This window comes from Leopardus geoffroyi, chromosome B3 (assembly GCF_018350155.1).
Source record: "Leopardus geoffroyi isolate Oge1 chromosome B3, O.geoffroyi_Oge1_pat1.0, whole genome shotgun sequence".
Classification (NCBI taxonomy): Eukaryota; Metazoa; Chordata; class Mammalia; order Carnivora; family Felidae; genus Leopardus; species Leopardus geoffroyi.
Genome location: NC_059337.1, coordinates 116,687,033 through 116,711,080, shown reverse-complemented (window position 1 = coordinate 116,711,080; position 24,048 = coordinate 116,687,033). Strand labels below are relative to the sequence as shown.

The window sequence follows — 24,048 nt, the reverse complement described above, 5'->3', positions numbered from 1 at the left end:
TCTGCTCTAAATCTGCTACAGATGCAGCTTAAAAGAAACACCTTAATTCTTAGGTGGTCTGGGTCTCTGTTTCTTGAAAACAATACTCTGGAGAGCTATATACACATCTGCCGTGGACATTTTAGTCAACACTTTTATATGCACTATGTAGCAACCTTACAGTTTGGGGACTGGACTCCAGGTTCAAGGCTAGCTCTGATTTGTCTGAGCCAATCAGTCATGGTAATTTCGTTTCTCTTGTCCATGACTGGTTTAGAAAATCAGGACATAGGGACAGGTTAAGGATCTTGCCTACATCAAATCTTAAAGGGATGCAAGGAGAAATACACCGAGGCTTCTGGGAAATTTCCCCATGTGAGAGGTAACTGGAAGTGTTATTTCTGTTTGATGATGTGTATGGAATGGGGTCCAGAACTACAGCTAGCTAGCTCTAGTCTGAAAAGGAAGGATACATAGCATGCATATGGAGTAGAGAAAATCACAGATATACAGAGTTAGAGTAACATGAACAAAACAACCCTGAAAGCCCAGTCTACCCTAAATTTTGTAGTGAACCAGTTTCCTGTATTCAGCAACTTTGAAATGGGTTCTTTCTTGCAACTATAAGCATTCCAAGTAAATTTGTATTTTGAAACTATTTAAATGAATACTGTTTCATATTGCAATTGTACGAGGAGTCACTCCCAAATGTATAAGCTAGACGAACCTGCATTCTGTCTAAAGAAAGGTACACCTTCCATTTGGACTACACTGTGGAACATTTGTGGTACATGTTATTAATTGATAGAAAACCAAGAAGTTGTGGGTGGTGTGTGAGAGCAAACCCATTAAGAGTATTATGAACACAGAGGTGCTACTTGGTATCTGCTTAAATTCAATGTTATCTTGGGATGTTGATTTTCCCTGATAAAGACAGGTCAAGACTGTGTGCTTCAGAATTGGAATGGAGGCCTGAAGTATTCTCTTCTTTTAATGTTTATTCATTATTAAGGAGAGAAGGGGAGGGAGAGAGGGAGAGGGAGGGAGAGAGAGGGAGGGAGGGAGGGAGGGAGAATGAATGAGCGAGCAGTGGAGGGGCACAAAGAGGGAGAGAGAGAATTCCAAGCAGTTCCATGCTGCCAGTGGAGAGCCCAACATGGGGCTTGATCTCAGGAACTGAGATCATGACCTGGGCCAAAATCAAGAGTTGGCTGCTTAACTGACTGAACCACCCAGGTGCCCCAAGACCTGAAGTATTCTTATATGGGCCAATTAATATGTATTCATGCAATGTTCTGGGGAAAAAAAGGGAGCCCTAGACTAAAGGATGACTTTTCCCTTTTGGCACAGTTTACTGCATATTGACACTGAATAGTTTTAAAAGGCTACCAGACAAGATGGATTCATCTCTAGCCATTTGCTGTTACTGTGTATGCTATGAAGTTACAAAGCAATCTAGGGATCCTCTTGTACCAAATTACATTTTCCCAAGTATGAAGTTTAGTTATACCTAATTTCCTTTAATAAGTACCTAGGAAGGGGGGAATAAAACAAATATTGTGTGTAACAAGTGCTGACTGAATACATAAGAAACCACCATTTGGGTCATGCCCTTACTTCACAAGGTGCTTTTTGCCTTCCCCACAGGAAAATGCATCTACCTAGTGAGATTTAGTGGCTACAGGTCGGCAAAACTTTGGGATGCTTTCTTTAGTAGGAAAAATCCTAAGTAAACTGCGCTTTAAGAACAATGAAGAACTTTTATGGGACTCAAATTTCATGTCTTCCGCCCTTTCAATCTCTGGCTGTAAGGCTGATGCAGCTCACTTACCCAGCCTGTTTTCTTTGAAGATGTGTCTCATTTAACCTCCAGGTTTCTTGTCACTAGAAAACATAATGTCCTTTAAGACTAAATACTACTACGTCCCCAGTTGTGCCATTGTGATCCTGGACAGGAAGACAGAAAACTGTCTGGGACTCTGATATAGACGGCACATAATCAGCATCCTGATGGTTTTGACTGTTACTAATAGTTAAAATGACTCACTAATGGCTCAATAAGGGTTTTAATCAAGAGTATATCTATTCTCGGGCCGCCTGGGTGGCTCAGTCAGTTAAGCATTTGACTTTGGCTCAGGTCATGATCTCACAGTGCGTGAGCTCAAGCCCTGCATCAGGCTCTGTGCTGACAGTGTGGAGCCTACTTGGGATTCTCTCTCTGCCCCTCCCTGACTTGAGCTCATGAGCTCTCAAAATACATAAACTCAAAAAAAAAAAAAAAAAAAAAAAAGAGTATATCTATTCTCATTCTCAGCTTGCATTTTCTCTTAAGTATTACACATGTAAACAATAGGTTAGTTTGTCTGATTTCGATGACCATGATCCAAATGTGCACTCCTTTTTCTATATTGTAACTTAGTGTAATACAGTGAACACATACACACATTTATTACCCTAGGTTTTCCATCTAATGTTGTATCATTACTATAACATATTCAGATAAATTCAAAAGACATAAAGTACAACCTTTCTACCAAGTATGAAAAGATGTCTTTTTAATATGAAATATGTACATTTCTCTTATAAGCTGAATCATGTTTATAGGCCAAAGCTTCTGATTAAAATGATTATTTCAGAACCAAGTACATGTTTTAAAATATGCTATGCAGAGCTTTATATGATGTACTCTATTTTTTCTTGACAAAAATGGACAGAAGGCAAAATGAAAAAAAATTTATTTCCTCAGTGTTTTATCCACTGTCAATACTGTATTTTTGATGCGATATATTTGCAAAGAAAAAACAATCTCAGCTTTTATTTTCCATTTTAAACAACTACAATATTTACAAGCTATTTAGAATAACAAACACTCAGACGCACACACACTCACAGACCCACGCGAGTACATATATTCTTATCTCTGGTTTATACTGAATGCTGGTAAAGGCAATGAATACTTTCAGAGCCCATGATCAGAAAAGGGAAACCCATTTTCCTTCCTCACATATACCTTCCTGAATCACTTGTAGTATTCTTCCTTCCATTTCCTCATGCAGAGCTCATTGTATAGGGTTAAGGTAATCAGTTTTTACAATTTATTTTCACTTAAACCGTAAGCTTTAAAAAGCATAAGCAGACAGGATTTTCCCCACGTTTCTGTTATTTTGGTTGTGGAATCAAGCTTCATACATAAAAAAAATCTTGTTCAACCACAGTTACACTAAACCCAGGAGTCATCTGGAGCAGCCATCTCACTTCCGACAACTACTCTGGTTAGAATTCCAGGATGCCCCTTCACCTGCACAAGTAACACCCAGGAATCCATCCTCGCCACTCTCACATGACCTTTGTTCCTTCTAGCTTGGCTCCACGGAACCATAAATTGTCAGGTGCAGAGCTGAGGCGTAAGAAAAAAGGTATAACCCTATACAACAGGTGTAAGTCTTAGAGCAGAGTCGTCACGTAACCTTGCGAGGACAATCAGTTCTGCTTCCCCCAAAGAATGCTGTGTTGCTTCCATAAAATGGCAGATGATAAAGTTCAGCTCACAAATAGAACTTATTTACTCTACTTCAGAAAGAATATGTGGGCTGATAGGCAATAAAGAGAAATTCTTATCATACATAGTTCTTGACAGAGGACTCTGGTGAGGAGATGCAAAACAGAAAATATACTTCTGTTTCAAGCAAAATTAACACTCTACTCACATACCTACCAGATCTATTTGTATAATAATTCCTTTCTTTCCAGTCACAATTCTTACCTCAACATTTCGCAAGTCAAAAACGAGAAGGCCTAGGTATATATCAACCAGATTTTTAAAAAAGAAAAATGAAGAGAGGTTGGTTTTAAAAAACTTAATTTAAAAAAAAAAAAAAACCCTGCAGATTTCCAATGTATTATTAAAACTTATGCTGCACAAATGCATGGTCAGAAGACTAAAACAGAAAGTTCAAAGTCCCTTGACAGGTTCCAAGTATCATTTTAGCCTTGATTGACATTATTCTTTCCACTCATTTTAGAATTAAAGGAAAAGCCTCTAGAATAAAAACTCATGTTTTATACTTCACCCGAACAATTTATCACATCAAAGGGAAAAAATGCACTGGGTCTGTGTCCAGGCAAAGTAATTCTGTATGATTATATTACACTACAAAAGAGAACAAGAATGAATACTGAGGACTTTAAAAAAAAAAAAAAAAAAAAAAGGGAAGGGATTGTCTATATTAATGAAAGAATAAGGAAGATAAACACAAAAGTAATTAATCTGGGTAGCAGTTTATAGTTTAATAGCTAGTGAACATAAATTCAAAGAATTCTGATGCAAAATTACTAAGGTATCTTTTTCTCAAGTCATATATTTAGAAGGAAAGATTTTTGAAAGTTAACTAAAAGAAAAAGATAATTTTAGACTCTGGGCAAATCGTAAGTTTAAAAGACATCTACTTCTGGACCGATGCAGCAATCCACCAAATGAATTTCTAAGCAGAGGCAGAAGGACGTTGCATGGAAGCAAAGTGGAATTTATTAAGGCTAAGTTAACTACTCTTGCTTAGGTTTGAGGCTGTTTTTTATATTTTGATAGAAGACAGAAAAATAAACCAACCCAAGAAGAAAAACCCATCTTCCTTATAAACTTAGTTTCTATATAAAAACTTCTATGGCCTGACATTCGGTACACAGAATAATTTTCCATACCTCACTCAGGATAGAAATACTATCTGTCTACTTCTGTTTCAAGGACTAGTAGAAGTATCTCAGTTACACTTGACATATTTTTAAAACGACTTCAAATCTAAGGGAAGCTCACCTTCCAATAATAGAAACTCAAAGAAGGCAGAACACTGGTGAAGATTGTTCATTAATTTCCTGAAAGGTAATTAATCTCCTCTTATCGTAAAAATAGACAGCCTCACCACCTACTCTCCCAAGTCCCTTAAATACCAACATCTTACATTAATCTATACTCTTGGAAAATTTAGATTTCTTTAGAAAAAAATGAACATTTAAATTTCTATCAAGTACTGAAAATGATGTAAAAAAGAGGGCTCACACCAAGTTATAAGCTCGAAGATTAACCAAAAACTTAATTTTGAGTTGTAAAATGATTTTTGCCACTGAATGAGAGGAAATGAGAAAAGAAAGTAACAATTTATAATTCACTCCAGGACTCTCTCTCAAAAGAAGGGAAAAAACAAACTCAAACAAGACAAAGACCAGAAAGGTATCAATGAGACTCTGTTGAAGGGAAATGCATAAAAAGCTAGTGTTTTAATGACACATTCTTACTTTCAAATTATGGAACTCTGAAAGTTTTGGCAAATGTGAACTGAAGACACTAGTGTGTGTATGTCGGAGTCTTGTACACTAATGAAGACAGTTAAGCAGGGAATCTAAATAAGCAGTTCACTATCCTCCAAGGGGGGCTGGGAAAGGCAGAATAAGACATGTATGATCAATTTACTCAATGAAAGCATGTATATTTCCACATAATAATTTAGGTCCAGTTGTTAAGACAGGAGTCTTCAATTATCACTGCTTCCTCTGCCGTAATTATTAGAAAAGTATTCTGACTTTTAAAAGACCATCAGGTTTAGACTAAAAAATAAAAACAGGGCTCCTGTTAGGGTTTCTATTCCATAAATTCCCTCAAGGGTTATCTGATAACAAAATTCAACTTGCTTTGAGAAGAATGTCCACAGTTATCATGCCAAATCAAGACCCAATATATATGTTCCATATAAAATCTAGTCTTACATTTTTAGAGCGTGTAATGTATTTAACAATTGGGGGTAGGGGGTGTGAGGCTAGGAATAGCCCTTCTGACTGAATCATCTGAAGCTCAGATTTTTTTTTTTTTTCTGTGTAGGAAAATGAATTATCTTCCATTTAGGACTGAAAGGATTCCACTTATCTTCCCATCTAGGTAATGACCATGAAAAGATCATATTCACTTCAGAAAGAGAACAGGCAGCAGGAATCATAATTCCTTTGAGAAGATTTTAAATAAATATAGATGGTTAGATAGATCATATATTCGGTTTCAGAAGAGAAACATAAAAGCCTTGGACCTTAATGACATACTGTAGATTTGCCAAAATGCGGCAAATACAGAATGTAACAACAGTATCAGGAAAATACGTTTTAGTTGGTCAATTTAGAAAGGGTACCTTTGTGTAAAGGTTCAGTAAATCACTTGACAAATGTTTTTAAAAAGTACATTTGGCAAAGCGCGAAGTCTGGAAATGTCAGCACGAGGTACACTGGATCCTGAATAACTACGAAAACTGTAAATTAGAAAAGGGCAAAATAACCACACTGTGGAATGGAAATGTAGTCGGATGTTAGTTTTCATTCCATCTACGGAAGTGTTATGCTATACTGTGAGAGCGACAGTAGGGGTTAGTGCGGAAACAGCTTCTCTCTCCTGTCACCTCATCAAAAGATACTTTACACCTGTGCCGTCCAATACAGGAGCCACCAGGCACATGTGGCCGGTGAGTACCTGAAATGTGGCTAGCGCCACATGGGGAAAGAGTAACACTCTGGATGTATCAGACTAAATAAAATACACATTGAAGATTAACTTCACACCTGCTTTCTACTTCCCGTTTGCAGTGGGGTGGAAAGATGGCTGCTCCTAAATGCTCAGGAGATATATATATATATTCTTTGGAGTTTCACACAAAAGGGGAAAGTTTTCGGAAGGATTTAAAAAATGCCGGAAGTTGAAAATTAAATCTAAACCACAGTTTCCACCTAGCCCAATTGTAAATCTGAATTATATATTTCCCTGAATACACACGTATTAAAAAAAAAAAAACAATAAAATTTAAGTTATGAGACAACATATTAAGTCAATTTCACAGTTATAAATACTTCAAATTACACCTACACACTATAAATTACAGGAAATAAAATTCAAGTAATAGAAAAAGAAGAGAGGAGCAAAAGAAGAGGCGAGGTTATTGAAGAGGGACATAACAAGAACTGCACCATCTGGATAATTTCGTTTGAAAAAATTTTACTTGATTAACTGAACTGCATGTGAGTAACTTCAAGAGCTAATGACTCTCAATAGAAAAGCAATCGATCCTTTTTTTAAGTTCCTGGATGCTCATCTTCTTCTTTGAAAAATAAAAATATTTTCTTCCCAGAACTGACCCCAGCAGAGCTTGCCCCAAGAGGAGCTGGGGCACACCGGTGCTGGAGCGCCTCCGATGTGTGGACACAGGAGCTGGCAGTGGTGTTCACAGGACCGACGCACTGACCGCTATCTCCAACGATGAAGCTATGTACCTCTTGATCCTTAACGTTCATTTTAGAGAAAACACCCAATGTACTGGCATGGAGTATAGGTTACTGACAAAAAAATGAGCAGCACAGTTCCTGCTATGTATGTTTAAGGAAAGGGCAGGGGTTAATCCCAAAGGCAATTTAAATAATGGTATTTTATTTTTATATATAAATAAATGTTCTGAGAAATCTCAGACTTTAGTGCATTGTTGTAAAAAATTAGTGCAGTTTTCTCATTAAAGTTTTTAGCGCTCAAGGAATAAGATAAATCTATGTCTGTTCATAGTCTCTTTCACTGTACATGAAACTTTCATACTGCTAAACGTCAAAGTGAAGGTTTCTACACTGGTCTGTTTTTAAAAATCAAGGTAAATGGATTTCATGTTCTATGACAAAACATGGCAATTATTTTTGGCAAAGAAATTAGAAAAATATGAGATTGTAGTTTAGAAATGAAGAGTTGGTTGATTTAAAGCATAGGCAATGCATAGGAAAAAAATTTTTGTAAGGACGTAATTTAACAGAACTTTATCCTTCATGCAAAATGTTTTGTCGGCAGCTAACTTAAAAAAATAGTTCAGCTTTATTTGGGGATGGAGACAGTGACAGGAGTCAGGGTGAAGGGCGAAGGAGAGGCGCTTGGCCGAGCCCACTCTACATCCAAGTATCTCCCACACAGGAGCAGAGGAAAACCTGCAGGCGTCTTCTGCGCTCTCCTCTCTTTTTCCAACGTCTCGGAATGGAGAGGGAAGAGAAATGTAGTTATAAAACACTGGCTCACACTTCAGCCCCAAGTTCTAGTACCCCGGTTTCAATGACAGTCACATATTTATCATCAATCTGGACCAGAAGTACTGTCTTGTCGATGTGGGATCTAGTACCTGGATCTCTGCTGCAAGGCACCCATCGGTGAATCACCTAATGATTCAGAATAAAATAAATTAGTGGCAGGGACCTTGAATGTATTTGCAAACTTCACTTAAAATTAGAGACAGTCATTCTGTTTGATAATTCAGCAAAAGGTGCATTTAAAAAAGCATGAGCATCAATTAGCTAAAAACGTGCACACAAGTCGGGTCAGGCTACACAAAAAGTGAGAGCAGGGGTCAGCTTCGTAAGAGGACTCACATGGCCTTCCATGCCCTCCTGAGGACTCCAGTCTTTCCAGCTGTTTCTCCCAGCTTTTAACCGGACACCCTCATCAGGCCACTGCAGCTCTTTCCTTTTTGATAGGTTGATCCCATCCAGAACTTGACTGGGATCCACGATCTGTATTGTAAATAAATATGGGTCATTTCTAATTCAATTTTTTTCTTGATGATGACAGATTATATAATCTCAAGTAAAATCTCTTTCCCAGACTCAGTCTCAAGTTCTCCATGGCCTATAACTGGACAAAAAACAATCTGAAAGGCCACCTCCTGAATTCCTTTTAGCCTACAGCAGACCTTACTGCCAGGGCCACATGACAACAGCTGAGTGTGGAACAACAATCACCACTGAGAAACTACTTGCCTCCAGTTTTCAGGCTGGCAGAAACCTTTTTCAACACTCAAAAACATCCTAATCTTCAGACTAAGTAATATGAGGTGTGTTTTCACCAGCATCCTCCACTCGACAAACGAGAAATAAACACAAACAGGTGAGACAGTGCCAGAACTGTGGGCTTACTCACTTGGACTCTGTAAATCACTTCCCCCCTTTTGGCGTGTGAATTATTGGCAGGACTTAAGGGGTTGCCCGGCTGGGCGTCGGCGGCACTGCTCTGACCTCCCTCTGTCCCAAGAAAGCCCACGAGAGTGTGATGTTTGCAGGCCGGGATGCTCTGGCTGGAGCTGCTGGAAGAGGGGAGGCCATGCTGCACACAGCCCACACCGCTCTGACCGGAGGGCTCCATCTGGTTCACCATGGAGAGGCGGGACTGGATGGAGGACGGCAAGTTCCGGAGCGATATCTGACTGGTGGACGAGCGCCGACAGGGCACGAACCCCGTGGTGGACATCCGGAGAGACGAGTGCCGGCTGCTGTAGCAGTAAGACGACTGGCTGGCCACTGAGGCCCGAGCAGGGGACTGTCTGACCAGGCTCGACTGGACAGAGTGGGAGCTGTGGCTAGTGCCTAGCGAGGGAGAAACAACAGCACTTGTTCCAGATGGCGTGATTCAAACGCGGTTCTTTTCTTTTTTTTTCCCCTAAATCTTCATCCCTTAAGCAAAATGACTTGAATGTACTGAATTTAACGCTTATATTCAAAACTTTTTAAGTTATCAAAAATAAATAAATATTTGAGATCGGTTTTCTTGTGTGGTTTTGATAATATAATTTTAATTTGCTAAAGCTTGTCAATTTTTTTTTAAAGTTTATTTATTTGAGAGTGAATGGGGGAGGGAGAGAGAGAGAACCCCAAGTAGGGTCCACACTGTCAATGCAGGTCACAAACTGTAAGATCATGACCTGAGAGCCAAGACCAAGAGTCAGTCACTTAACTGACTGAGGCATTCAGTCAGTTTGCTGCCCAATTTGCCCAAATTGCCACCCAATTTGCTAAAGCTTTTTAAAAATTAAAATTCTGGAGTAAAAGAAAGACACAAATAATTTCAGCAAGTATCTGGATTTAATGCTGGGATAAATCCTAAAATATCTTCCACAGAAATATTTCAGAATAACAAGAATAACTCTTTATTACTTCAGAAATTAAGTATGTCATGGAAACGAGACCATGAGAAATATTTACTAAGGATTCATGTGGCAAGATCCATAACTATTTCTCAAGGTATAGAATTAGTGGCCTTTCAATCCGTTCCAATGACACACTACACGGTCTATAGAGAGATGATGATACTACATTGCAATCTTCGTATCCATTACAGGATTGCTACTATACATGAATTATCAGTGATACTGAATAGCAGGTTCTTCTGTGTCCTTTTTCAAATTGCTTGATAGAATTCCTCAGGTTTGTCTTTTTCCTGACTCCTAACAGTAATGTGAGAATTAGAAAGTAAGTTTTAACTCTAATGAAAAAATTCCTCCATGTACTTTCTATCTGAAAACACAAAGAGCTGATCAAAGTAAGAGCATGTAAAAAAGCACACTGAAAGTTTTAACTTTTCACTCAGAAGTTAAAAAAGAACCACAAGATGTTGATAATATACCTATTTAGTCTTGATTACAATGCTATTGGATTTTTTTTAAACATAAGTAAATGTCTTAAGACTTCATCTCGTTCATATAAAGCGGGGGGGGGGGGGAGACAGTACTGAATCAACGAATCAGCCATATGAAAACAGATTAAATCTGATTCCTACTGCATACCATGTGGATTGCAGATATCATGTAAAAGGAAAATCAGTAAAACAAAAAAAAAAAATACCATCGGTGCCTTGGGATAGGAAAAAATTTCTTAAGTAGGATACAAAAAGTACTAATCAGAAAGGAAAAGATCAGCAAATTGCTCCACACTAAAACCAAGAACTTCTTGTCAAAAGAGAAGCTACTCGGGGTGCCTGGGTGGCTCAGCGGGTTAAGCATCTGATTCTTCGTTTCAGCTCAGGTCACGATCTCACAGTTCTTGAGTTCGAGCCCTGCATCGGGCTCGGTGCTGACAGCACGGAGCCTGCCCGGGATTCTGTCTCTCAAAATAAATAAACTTAAAAAATTAATTATATATATATTTATATAACATAATATATAATAATAATCACATATAAATTAATTTATACAATATATTTATATAATATATAATTAATTATATATATATATATATATAAATAAAAGAAGGGGAGGCACTCTTCACAGAAAGAGAATCTAAAGTCAAGGGATAGAATGGGAAAAGACATTTGTAGTACAGAAAACTGACAAAGAACTTGAATACAGAACATACAAATAAAATAAACAGACCAAATAGAAAAATGGGCAAGAGATTTAACAGGTACTTCAAAGAGAGAAACAGGTGATAAACTCAATTTAAAACCTTTCAATCTTGGGTATCAGAGCAATGCAAATTAAAACAATGAAATTAAAGACCACCCCTTCTCCTGTTCTGAGCAAGCAGGGAACCGATAATACTCCGGGTCAAAGTTTACAGGATGGGCATTCCTTTGTATAACTGGTGAGAGTACCAACTGGTTAAAAAAACAAAAACAAAAGCTTCCTGGAAAGACTTTTGGCCTTATGTGTCATGAATATTAAATATTCCCATAAACTTTGATTTAGTGATTGCATTTTTAAAGTCTCTAGCCCAAGAAAACAGCAGTCACAAAGTTTATTTGTAACATTCGAAGAAACCAAATCATTGACCAATGAAAGAGAAGTTAATCACATTATAAACTAGATTATTATTAGCCTTTAAAAATTATACTTTCAAAGACATGACATTTCAAATTTTACGTATATATAAAGGGATAAATATAAATAGGATAACATCCAACCAGGAATCAAACAAAATATTTTTACATATTTCCAAGTAGGTAATCTAGAATTCTCTTTAGACATGCATACTAACTGAGCCCCAGAGCTAAGAGGCTTAGACACGTAAGTTTGTTTTCACATTACCTAGTGTTGGAGGATAAGATGTGACAGGTGGATGGGGTCCTGCTCCCGACCCTTGCCCTGGATTTGCAGTGCTTCCCTGGGACACATTGCTATGGGGGTCACTGGCACTTGTTGCATTGTTACTAGTGCAGGAAATTCCACCTCCAGTGTCGGAATCTTCAATATTGCCACCACTGTTACAGCCAGCCCCGCACCCTTTCCTTAACCTGGGAACAAACACCAAAGTAAGCAGCATTATCCCACAATCACCTCAAGATAGGGGTTTTATTCTATTTCCAGCTATTCAGAATGTTTAATGCTACTAACATTCACCTTTCAAAGTTTTTACAACATAGTCAATATTAGAAACAAAAAAAGGTCAGTTATGTTTTCAAAGGATGGCCTAAGAACTATCCCTGTTATACTCACTGCCTCAATTCTTTCCAATCTACCTTCACTTTTATATACTCTATCATCTTTTCTGATCTTGCCATCTTTCCTGAACCATAATAAACTGCACATAACAAAACTGCACCATTAAGATCACAGATGGAAACAGAATTCTTGGCAGTGTCTGTTCAGCACCTCTGAAGTGTGCACCCCTGAAGACCTCATTTCTGCTGTAGCACACTTGGATGAGCACTGCTGTAATCACTGCCCCACCCCTGCCTTTTTAATGTGGGGTGACCAACTATCCTGGATAGCCTACAATTAATTGTCTCAGTCTGGCACTGAACGTCTTGCTTCCCAGGAGACCTCTCAGTGCTGGGCAAACCAGGGCAGTTAGGCACTCTAATCTCTATACCATTTCTCTCGGGGGAAGAGAACTCAACCTCTTCAAGGCAATTCCAGCACAACGGATAGTTTTGGAAAGAAATTTCTTCGAACGCCACTCTGGTTTATTTCTTCTTTCTTATACTAAAATGGTGAAACTTTTTTTTTTTTTCTGAATATGCCTAGAAGAAGATGTCTATTTGAGAGTTTGCCACCCCAATTCCACATCCTGTTTTTAAGTTCTGTTATTTAACGATCTGAACAAAAGCTTGTAAGAAATTGAAGATACTCCGTGACTTTTCTTCACCAGTCACCAAACTATGATGTTCCTATACAAAGCACCGTAATTTACTAGACAAAGGAAGAGAAAAAATTCATGTGCACACTTGAAGACACCACAGATTCGAGATCTGAGTGATGACTGGATTGTTAAAATGGCAGTAGTATCTCCGCATCGCACAAGCAGGAGTTTCAGCAAATACAGTGTGCGCCCCCTACTGCTAGAATGGAATAAAACAAAAGTAATCAGCTTGTTAAGGTTTCCTACGTTTTTCTCTAATTTGCCGTTTGTTGGCTCACACATCCTATTAGTGGCACTATGCTGCAATATAGAGTAAGAAAAGCTAAAGAAAAGGGAACTATTCAAATTCTACCAAATGCTGGAGGAATGGTTCTTTTTTTTTTTTTTTAAAGTTTATTTATTTTGAGAGAGAGAGAGAGAGAGAGAGAGAGAGAGAGAGATTGATTGAGAGCACAAGCAAAGAAGGAGCAGAGCGCCAGGGAGAGAATCTCAAGCAGGCACAGAACCTGATGTGGGGCTCAATCCCATGAACAAGGAGATCATGACCTGAGCCAAAATCAGGAGTCAGACACTCAACTGACTAAGCCACCCAGGTGCCCCTGGAGCAGTGGTTATTGACCAGAGTTGTACATTGATGTACTGAATAAGAGTTTGAAATAGACTACTTCCCGAAGTTCCTGATAGAATAGGTTTAGATTGTGCCATGGCATCTGTATTTTTTTCTAGAAGCTTTCCAGGTGATGTTCATGAAAACTGCTTGGATGAAGATGGTCAGGACACACCATCACTGAAATATGCAACCCCATGGCTCACCTGTGCCAGGTTGACACTATGAAGTTTCTGATATTGCCCAAGCTGATGGGTCCCCCAAGGATTTCTTTAAGCTGTTCGTGGCTGTCAGAGTAAGAAGTTGTCAGGGGGGAGACAAAGATTGGGTAGCCAATAGGTTGATCACAAGATGAGTTTATCATGTTTCTCAGAGCTTGTTTTGCATTCTGGATGCTCCCTCTCTCTGGATTACGGTTACGTAGAAACACAAGCTCTTGCTGTTGTCCTGCCCAAAGACCTCGGACACATTCCTTATTAACCTGAAAACCAGAACACATGGGAATTAGGTTAAGGGGCCAAGAATGAAACTCATATAAACAGAAGAGTATAAATGGGAGAGATACAAAAGACCTATGATAACAGTGAAAAGCAAGAAACACAAGTACTTCACATTTGAATAGGAGCTCTTCAATTTTCCATTGTCATTCGTAGGCTGTTAAATAATAAGCAGCCACGGTACTCTCTTCCCTGGTCTGCCTTACAAAAATACCAAGTTTACCAAATTGATAAAGTGTTGCATTTTGCAATCGGGGTAATAAGATATTTTTGATAGAAATGAGCAGTAACAAATATTTAGAGTTAAAAGGATGTTTGTGACTTTGCAGGTTGATTAAATGAAGTAGATAAAAAGCAAATCATTATAAACTATTAAAATAAAATCTCAGAAATTAAGCTACCTAAAGCCATGAGATGTTTAAAAAATCAAAAAGTAAACAAAAAACAATGAAAAGTACAAACTATGGTATTATTTTGCAACCTAGGAATCAGATTAGCAATATGGTGCTGATATTCTAAGAAGAGATGCTGATATTCTAAGAAGAGATAGCATATATAATAGATAAGACTGCCACAGAAAGAAAATAAGCAAACATTATAAGACTCTATCGTACTTGAGAAAATTTCAGAGGACAGAATAAATTACATTAAAATAAATCAAATTAAGTGCTCATAAATAATGCTAATGTAGTATGGTCATTTTTTTTGTCTATAAAAAGAGTTTCAATGACTTTTTAAAGTGTTCCTTTCTTCTTTTTTCAGACACAAACGCCTCAAAAACTTACCTTAATGACTCTGAAGCTCAGGTATCGTCTATTCAGCATTATGATCTTATATTCATTGGTGCCATCATCCATGACATGCCGCAGAGCAAGCAGGGAGGGAGAATTGGCAAGAACCGCGCTCCGCCACGCAGGGTCCCCTTCATGAGCTATTACGAGGTTCTTTTCATGAGACACTATGGCTTCATAGAGCACAGTAGGGTCATCATACTCATCTGGAGAAGTGAAATGATCCTAAACAGAAATAAAAAATGTGGTTTTTTTTTTAAAGTTTATTTATTTTGAGAGACAGAGCACTAACAGGGCAGAGAGAGAGAGAGAGAGAGAGAGACAGAGAATCCCACGCAGACTCCACAGTCAGTGCAGAGCCCCACGTGGGGCTCAAACTCACGAACTGTGAGATCATGACCTGAGACGAAGTTGGATGCTTAACTAAGCAATCCAAGTGCCCCCAAAATATGGTTTATAGGAAGTGAAGGACTTCCAGTGTACTGATAAAAGCTTCTATAGTTACTACTCAGTTACTAAATGAAAATTCTTAAAAACTGGTTTAATATGAATGTTTCATATCCATACATATTATTATTATTAGAGATAAATCAGAGATTCTTAAATTCAATCAGATTAGGGATTAGCTCATTACTGCCGTACTACTTTTGTAAATTCTTCAATCCAACCCTATCCTCTAAGTTTTAAATAAATAGATACTTTTCCCATTTTTATGTATTTTCTTTTTCTCATTCAAGCTGGGTTTTACATGTCTTCATTCACACATAATTTTTTCTGTTCAAGAACTGTCTCACTGGTATCAGTTAAGGAAGGCTAAACTACATAAAAATTCCCTCTTACATACAACTCTAATATACATAAAAGTTCCCTCTAATATAACTCTTGGTGACACTGACACCCTAGAACTCACTCTAGAATTCAGCGGAAGCTAGAATTCAGCTGAAATACAAGTTTTGTTTAGCTTCTTCCTTGCTTCTCTCCCTTCCTTACAAATTCCCCGGAGGGCACCCTGTCAATCTCTTGCACAGGAGTCCTGGACTCTGACTCTGTTTCTAGAGAACGTGGCTTAAGCCACGTTTACAAATTAACAATACCTCTGTACACCAACCCTCCTAATCTTTCCTTTAAATATTAAGCTCACGTTCTCATATCAGCAGATAACCAGATTTCATATAATGCACTCTCTTGTAGCAAATAGTTCCTCTAGGGAAGGAACAGTTCCTTTGTATGGTAGTGTTGGTATAATTTTTGAATGGAAAATAAAAGTGAAGACCTAGGCAATAATTATGTTCTTAATAAAATGGACAAAGTTGGAAAATATTAGGCATGTCAAAATGGAGTATGTTTAATCTTGTTCAAATATTTCTTCTCATTGGGCTGAATGAATATTGCTTTGGAGGCAAAGTATTTGAAACAAGCAGAATGCCCATGAATACAGAAATTGCTAAATAAACTGTAGTTAAAAATCATACCCTGAAATACTACAGAGCTGTTAAAAATGTGATGTGCCTCTGTATGTGCTGGCTATTCATGTTATATGTATTTTTTAAGTTTATTTATTTTGAGAGAGAAATAGAGAGCACACACATATGTGCACTGAGCAGGGGAGGGGCAGAGAGAGAGAGAGAGAGAGAGAGAGAGAGAGAGAGAATCCTCAGCAGGCTCCTTGATGTCTGCACAGAGCCCAATACAGGCCTTGATCTTACGAACTGTGAGATCATGACCTGAGCCAAAATCAAGAGTTGGACACTTAACCAAATGAGCCACCCAGATACCCCATCCATGTTATATTAAACAGGGGGGAAAGCATATGCCACAGATCATTTTATGTAGCACAATTATATTTTTAAAAAGGCAAATATTTATACATATAGATGGAAATGTCTATGAACTTAGGGAAATCAGAAAAGATATACATCAAATTATTGGCAGTGGCTGCTTCTTGGAAGGGCTGTACAATGGTATGGGGTGATGGGAAGATACTCTTGGGTGATCTTTTTCATTATGTTTCAGATAAAAAGAGCAAATGTTCCCAGTTCTGGCAAAAGTTTTTCAAAGGTGTTTTAAAAAATACACTTGAGAAGTTATAAGCCAATGCACAAGATATATTTTTTGAAGATAATGAAACTGATTCATTTAGCATTCATTGGCGGCCAAGCATTGTGCTAAGCAATGATGATGTAAAGACGAATAAGAAATATGGGGCACCTGGGTGACTCGGTCAGTTGAACATCTGACTCTTGATTTTGGCCCAGGTCATAATCTCAGGGTTGTGAGACTGATCCCCATGTCAGGCTCTCTGCTGAGCAGGGAGCCTGCTGCAGATTCTTTCTCTTTCTCCTTCTGCTCCTCCCCTGCTTTCTCTCACGCACACACTCTCAAAACAAAACATCTTTGTCCTCAATCACAGACTGACTGTAAGATTTTCATCATGCCACTTATAAGCCAAACTGGATGTTGAGACTAATGAAAATGGTAAAACAAGGAGGTAAAGTGTTTTACAAAATGATTAAATAGAGAAGAAAACACATGAACAAGAGAACACATAAAAAAGGCAATTTGCTTAATTTCTCTGAGTTCTTAGTCTTCACCTACCAAATTGGGATTTAAATGATTTTCTGGGTTGGAGTGCCTGGGTAGCTCAGTCAGTTAAGGATCAGACTTCGGCTCAGGTGGTGATTTCATGGTTGTTCGAGCCCTGTGTGGGGCTCTGTGCTGACAGCTCAGAGCCTGGAGCCTGTTTCAGATTCTGTACCTTCCTCTCTCTCTCTGCCCCTCCCCCACTCACCTTCTGTCTCTGTCTCTCAAAAATTAAATAAATAAATGGGGTTTCCCCCCCAGTTCACTAAAAAATAATAATAATAATAATGATAATTTTCTGGGTTGTGGAGACATCATGTATATAAGAGCACTAATATGCTGTACAACAGTGTAAAATTATAAATACTACACAGATTATAAATTCTAATTTATAAAGTAAAAACATAATACATTAGATTAGAGAATTAAAAAATCAAAATAAAACTGTAAAGGAAAAAGCAAAAATTAAAAACACCTACCAAGTACTAAACACACATTGGCAAAGACTGAGAGGCAAGGGTTAAGAGAAACTTTATATTTCTAGCTTTCTGGGAAAAAAAACCTTTTTTTAAGTTTGAAGTATAAGTTACATATAACAAACGATACCATTTTAACCATGCAGTTAGAAGCATTTTGACAAATATGCACACCCATGTAATCACTGCTACATTCTAGATATAAAAGTTCTCCCTCATCCCCAAACACTCCTTCCTGTCTTTTGGCATTCAATCAATCTCCACATCCCAAGGGATCACTAATCTGCTCTCTGTGGCTACAGACTAGTTTGGCTTTAGATTTTATATAAATAAAATTATACAATATGTACTCTTTTTAGGTCTGGCTTCTACTCTGCATAATGTTTGAGATTCATTCATGTTGTGGAGTCTAACAGTAGTCCATTCCTTTTTATTGCTAGGTAATATTCTATCATGTAGATATACCATAGTTTGTTCGTCTGTTGATGGACAGTTGAGTTGTTTCCAGTTTGAGGCAATTACAATTAAGACTCCTATGCACACATGTGTGTTCTTTGTACAGGCATAAACTTTCATTCTCTTAGGTAATTATTTCTGGGTTCTATGGAATGTGTATGCATATCCTCTCTTTTAATATTGTTCGCTTAACATTGCCCATTTTTTGCTTTTGGGAGTTTTCAGGAGTATACAACATACAAACCTTGGATCTATCTTTTCTTGGCCTGAGAGTCCCTCATGGGCAACCCAAATTCTGTCTCAAAATGATGCTCATAAATGGTTGTTTCTTACCACTGAATGGGTCCACCTCAGCCTTCTCAAAGGTGTGTCAGAATTATGGAATTTCTCCAGGGGCACTTGTGTTCCCTACCTTCCCCTCACCAGCCTTCCGTGGCTCCTGGGTTCCTGATTCCAACCCCTTATCCCCTGCTTGTCACTGTTGTTGTCAGTCACGGCTAATGAGAGTGAGTTTACCCAACTGTGTTGGGCCATCATGTAAGGTAGAAAAATACTGTCACAGGCAATAATGCCACCGCCAAAGGAACATGTAAGGAAATGAACGTGGCAGCAACAGGTAAGAGCACCTGTAGGGAGAGATGGGGGCAAAGACCTACGGTATCAGAAAATACAGATACCCTGTGCCTCAGTTTCTTCTCTGACAAATGGAGATAAAATACTTGTCATAACTTTTAGAATTAACTGACGATCTATTTGGAGTTGTTAGATAATCATGTTATGTAAAAGAGTATTTCTTACAGAGCAGATATATTAATCAGTGCCTTTTGAGAAATTCTGAAGTTTTAAAAAACACTTTAACCTAAAGTCATTATTTTTTCTTTTAAGGACACTGAATTGTCTCAAAACCAGAAAGCCAGTCTGAAGATGGACAACTCTTTGTTCCCAAATGTATATTTTCTCCATGATCCTCAAAATACTATTCCATTTTCCACAGAGACTTTCAAATAATATATCCCTGATCAGTAATCTCGTAAATAATATGGGACATTGACTTTATTCCAGCAGTCTTAGATTATAGTAATATCACTTGCAGAGTAATTCACCCTTTGTGTGGGGGGAAAAATATTCAAACAGATTTGAGTATAAAAGATGCATTTTAATGAGGCTTATCAGGCAGTCTTTGTCACCAGATCTGATGACTATTGCCAAATGGAATGATTAGGGCAGCGAGCACCAGTTCTTAATCTCATAATACAGTCTTGAAATGATCCAGGGCTTTGGAAACGTATTTGGGGGTTACATTTTAATTTTTATTACCCTATTAGGATTATTTAACTAAGGCTAAATCTGTCCTGACCATCTATCGTTCTATATAACTTGCTACACTAAACACAGAGTTCAGTAATAGCAGCACTTACAACTCCGCCGAGATGCTACTCCACTGCACTGGGAGTTAGCTAACATTCAGCTACGGAAAAGGCTTGAATCACGTGTGAAATGTGAGGTCAAAACAAGAATTCTAAGGGTGAGGGACCTTTATTTCCAGTTTGTCACTGCTTACAGTTTGCCTCAAGTTCGCGCCCAGATCATTTACTCTTTAATATTAATATTCAAATTTACTCTTAGAAACATACGTTCAGCCTTCTATGATTTAATATCTTGCCATAAGTCATGTTTTTCTGTTTTTCAAATGAAATGTTTCTCAAAAAGTTCCCCAGGAACATAATTTGGAAGTGCACAAGCACCATTAAACACCAGTAATACATTATAGTTTTCCTTTTCTTACCTGATGAAGTTTAATGGACATGCGGATCCCCGGGACTACTACTTTCCTTAGTAATTCCATGTCAGCAAAGATCCATTCATCTCGAATTGAAGAAATACGGAAATCTCCTTTAAATAGGGCATGCAGTCCATAGAGGAATGACTCTAAATTACTGTTAGGGTTGGAAATAAAAGTTTACACATTTTGACAAAGATCTACCATCACACTGATTCTTACATGTGGTTGTACATCAGAATCATCTGGGAGTGTTTTGCAAATACAGATTCCAAAGACTGTACTAATGCCAGAACCCCTCAATCAGAATCACAAGGGATATAGGGCCTGTTTGAGCTGGGATCCTTGATTAGTAACCACTATAACAGTGAGTCCATGAAAATCAACAACGAAGAGTATATAAGCTACAAAAACTTAAGGGGGGCCTATTGGAAAACATACAGTAATCACAAAAGAATCTAAACCAGGTAATATTTCTTAATTCTAACTCATTAAGATGCGTATGTCAAGAAATTCAGTTTATATTTATACTCCCTAAATCTACTGTACTAGATTAGCCATATTAAAAGCATAAATGCTTTGGACAAAAACTACATGGATATATGGAAAAATAAAAAGAGGTAAATCATTAGAAAAACAGATATAAAACAGGGGGAGACCAATAAACTTTATGGGGTGATTATTAAAAATGCCTTAACTCCATTAATTTCTTGTTACCAGTAGTTACCCACACGTGTGAATTTTAAAAGGCAGCTATTAACCACTTGAGAGAACTCAACTATGTTCAAAGATCTATAAAAAACCAGTATCAGAAGAGACTTTTGCAATAAATTAGCATAGAATAAGCATTCTGAAAAGCTATTTCAGATTTTTCAGATTTATGTTATATAACTCCCCCTACTCTTTTCCTGAAAACAGAAATGCCTTCCTTGCCTGGACATATGGTGGGATGCAGTCCCCAAAGCTCTCCGTCCCAGGACACAAAGTCCATAACAAAGAGTCACCAGGGATGAATCTTTGTCTACATCCAGTGGCTTTAAAAAACAAAGAACATTAGTTATCAGAAAGGTATAAAGGTATTTTAACAAATCAGAAGATATTTAACAAATCAGAATGAAGAACTCAACTAGCATACAATTTCCATGTCTTCAAATAGTTCTAATGAGAAGAAGCTTAGCAAATCAGTATAAAATGAAGTATCAATATGTATGAGGAGGCTCTTTGAAACCTTTAAGTAAAATCTAATACTTTATAATAGCAGAACAAACTTAAAAAACTGGCTGTTTTATAAAGTATAAGGATCTTAGCAAAACATCTCAAAGTATTTACTGGTATACACCATTACTGATAATGTCCTCTCCTGAAAATACAATATTCTATCTATTAATTAGTTATTTCTGGACATAAGCTGGCTATTAGTGATGGCTGTATTACCCTCCCAGTGACTATAACTATAGTAAAGAAAATCAAATTGCTATCTGGAGAATATTGCTTCCCCTCAACCTCTGAGTTTTTGTTTTTGTTTTTTTTTTTTTAACAACTGCAGATTCTCTTACTCAGATGATCAGGAAGAGGAAGATCTGGAAAAACTGACCTCATAATAACAAACAGGGATAGTCTTCCCATCTCTGAAAAAATAGGCTCAAACAGTTATAAATGAAATAACCTCTACCTTTGCTCTTCGGGAAGAGCAATACTCTATCCAGTTGAGGTAAATCACACAGAAACTCTCCCTGGATATGCCAGCTAGTCGATGGTCATAGTCTTCATCAATGTTTGGATTAAATGTTGGGTCTACATCAACATAATTTCGATCTGCACACAAACGCAGTCCCTCCTGCATTGTCTCATTAGCTAGCCACTCCTCTAGCTTAGAAGAAGTTGTAACATAATAAATGATACCCTAATGGGGAAAAGATTTAAAAAAAAAAAAATCCAGGTTAAATTATAATTTGGATTAACTCCAATTTCTCACTAAATAAATGCCAACAGTTTATACTGATTGTATAACTTAATATTTTATTCTAGCTCAATACTGTAAGAATACATTTTAGAAATGCTGTAAAAAATGTACCTCAGGTCTTTCTGGATGAACAGTTAATTTAATACTTTAAAAATCACAACCATAAATTCAGCAAGGCAAATTCAAAATAATTCTATTGATTTTAGAACTTTTGAGTTTAGGGTATTTTAAGAGAGGCAGAAAAACTTTACTGTGATGGATTTGAGAAATTGCTCATAGAAAGTTATTAAATCAGCTTGTGATACTAGGTCAAGTTATAGAATTATAATAATAAAGCGACAGAATTATATTTAGAATCAGCATTGGAAAATCCCATATACACATGCAGACGCACAGCATGTAAAAACTATAAAATCTATCTCCCTGAGGTTGGGTTTAACCAAACATTAAATATAAGATTTAACATTCATCCCAATCAGCACAAATAGGGTGATACATAGAGGAAGTAAAACAGATATGGGAAATCCAGACATGGGTCACCGAAATTTAGCACACATTTCCCTCTTGAAAATATTGGCTTTGTCTGCAGGCCGCCAAATCATAGCTGTGCTGTAATCTTGTAAAATCTTCAGCAAAAACAGAATACCGGTGTAGTAAAGAACTAGCCTTGCCCAAAGAGAGGTTTGGTATCTGCCCTTGGGTCCTGGGAAATAACTTCTACTCCCTTGGAATGCCTTGGCTGATTAAGACTCTTTGTTCACTTGGGGCTTACAGCCATGACCTCTGGAGGAGCTGGAAACTAAGGCTGGCCGTGTGGGTGGTCAGCCACATTTAAGTGACTGCACTCCAATAAAAACTCTATATACCGTGGCTGAAGCAAGCTTCCTTAGTTGACAATACTCTGTGAATACTGTCACACATTTGCTGCCGGGAGAAATGGGCATTGTGTGCACAACTACACCGGGAGAAGACGACTGGAAGCTCATGCCTTGGTGTTTCTGGACCCTGCCCTATATGCCTATTTGCATGGCTGATTTTAATCTGTATCCTTCCACCGTTATAAATCCTAATCAAGAGTATAATGGCCTTGCTGAGTTCTGTGAGTCCTTCTGGCAAATTACTGAATCTGAGAGTGGCCCCTGCAGCTGGTGTCACAAGTGAGGGTGGTCTTGGGGAACTCCCAAATCTTGCAATACTTTTATTCAGTTTATTGAAAACAGTGCAAAGCAGTGGTCAACAGCAAGGGCTCAGGAGTCAGACAAGCCTATGTTTTAAATCCGTAACTCCATTTGCTAGTTAGAGGACTTGGGACAGGTAACATCTGATTTTTGTTTACTTGTAAAACAGAGATGTGATACTCCCTTAGGAAATTGGGTAAGATACATATATTTGTATATATGCATATTCCTTAGCCCGGTGCCTAAAACACACGAACTACAAATAATAGCTATTATTATTAATAAACAAATGGAGTAAGTTCAACTAAAAAAAGAAACAGCAAGACCTTCATAGGTATACTTTACTGACTTACTGGATACTAGAGAATTTAAATCACTACTTAGAAGCAAAGCACAGGTACAAAAAATATACATAAGTCTTTCCCAAGAAAAACTTCCAACCATCAGAAGATCTAATGAGGCACATTCCCTTACCTTGACATAGTAAGTGGTGAGTACTTTCCGAAGATCAAAGACTTGAAGCATAGAAGCAGCACTATTGTCAGTGATGCTATACCCCTCCAGAATATACTTAGTGACTATCACTTCCCAAGCTAGCCAGCGCTGGCTAAATGCAGCATTAAATGAAAGCACATGAGGAATATGACCAGGTTCACAACAGCAAAATCCTTCATCTTCTTCAACGCCTTCAGTAATGGCCTCTACTTCCCGTTGTTGACAGTAAGTACCTTAAAGAGAACGAGAGAGAGAGAGAGAGAGAGAGAGAGAGAGAGAGAGAGAGAGAGAAAGACACGAGTGAATACAAAGGAGAAAAAAAAAATATGAAGTAGAAAAATAA

The 24,048-nt window shown here is 37.7% G+C and overlaps 1 protein-coding gene across 8 annotated transcripts in view; it reads right to left on the bottom strand.

Moving 5' to 3' along the window:
• Positions 1 to 5,778: 5,778 nt before the first annotated feature.
• The window catches only part of PCNX1 (pecanex 1), a 166,495-nt gene continuing 148,225 nt past the window's right edge, over positions 5,779 to 24,048 (bottom strand). For 6 of the 8 annotated variants that reach the window (XM_045451397.1, XM_045451399.1, XM_045451398.1 and 3 more), the window contains 11 exons: positions 23,685 to 23,938; positions 21,742 to 21,972; positions 21,003 to 21,103; positions 20,076 to 20,226; positions 14,772 to 15,002; positions 13,696 to 13,970; positions 11,829 to 12,034; positions 8,951 to 9,393; positions 8,404 to 8,544; positions 8,157 to 8,193; positions 5,779 to 8,008 (listed from right to left, as the gene is read on the bottom strand). In XM_045451397.1, coding sequence (XP_045307353.1) covers positions 7,722 to 8,008; positions 8,157 to 8,193; positions 8,404 to 8,544; positions 8,951 to 9,393; positions 11,829 to 12,034; positions 13,696 to 13,970; positions 14,772 to 15,002; positions 20,076 to 20,226; positions 21,003 to 21,103; positions 21,742 to 21,972; positions 23,685 to 23,938 — 2,357 coding nt within the window. In that variant the 3' untranslated portion in view covers positions 5,779 to 7,721. Of the gene's footprint in view, positions 8,194 to 8,403; positions 8,545 to 8,950; positions 9,394 to 11,828; positions 12,035 to 13,695; positions 13,971 to 14,771; positions 15,003 to 20,075; positions 20,227 to 21,002; positions 21,104 to 21,741; positions 21,973 to 23,684; positions 23,939 to 24,048 lie in introns of all 8 variants that reach the window. The other 2 variants (XM_045451400.1, XM_045451403.1) reach the window with 1 other exon arrangement.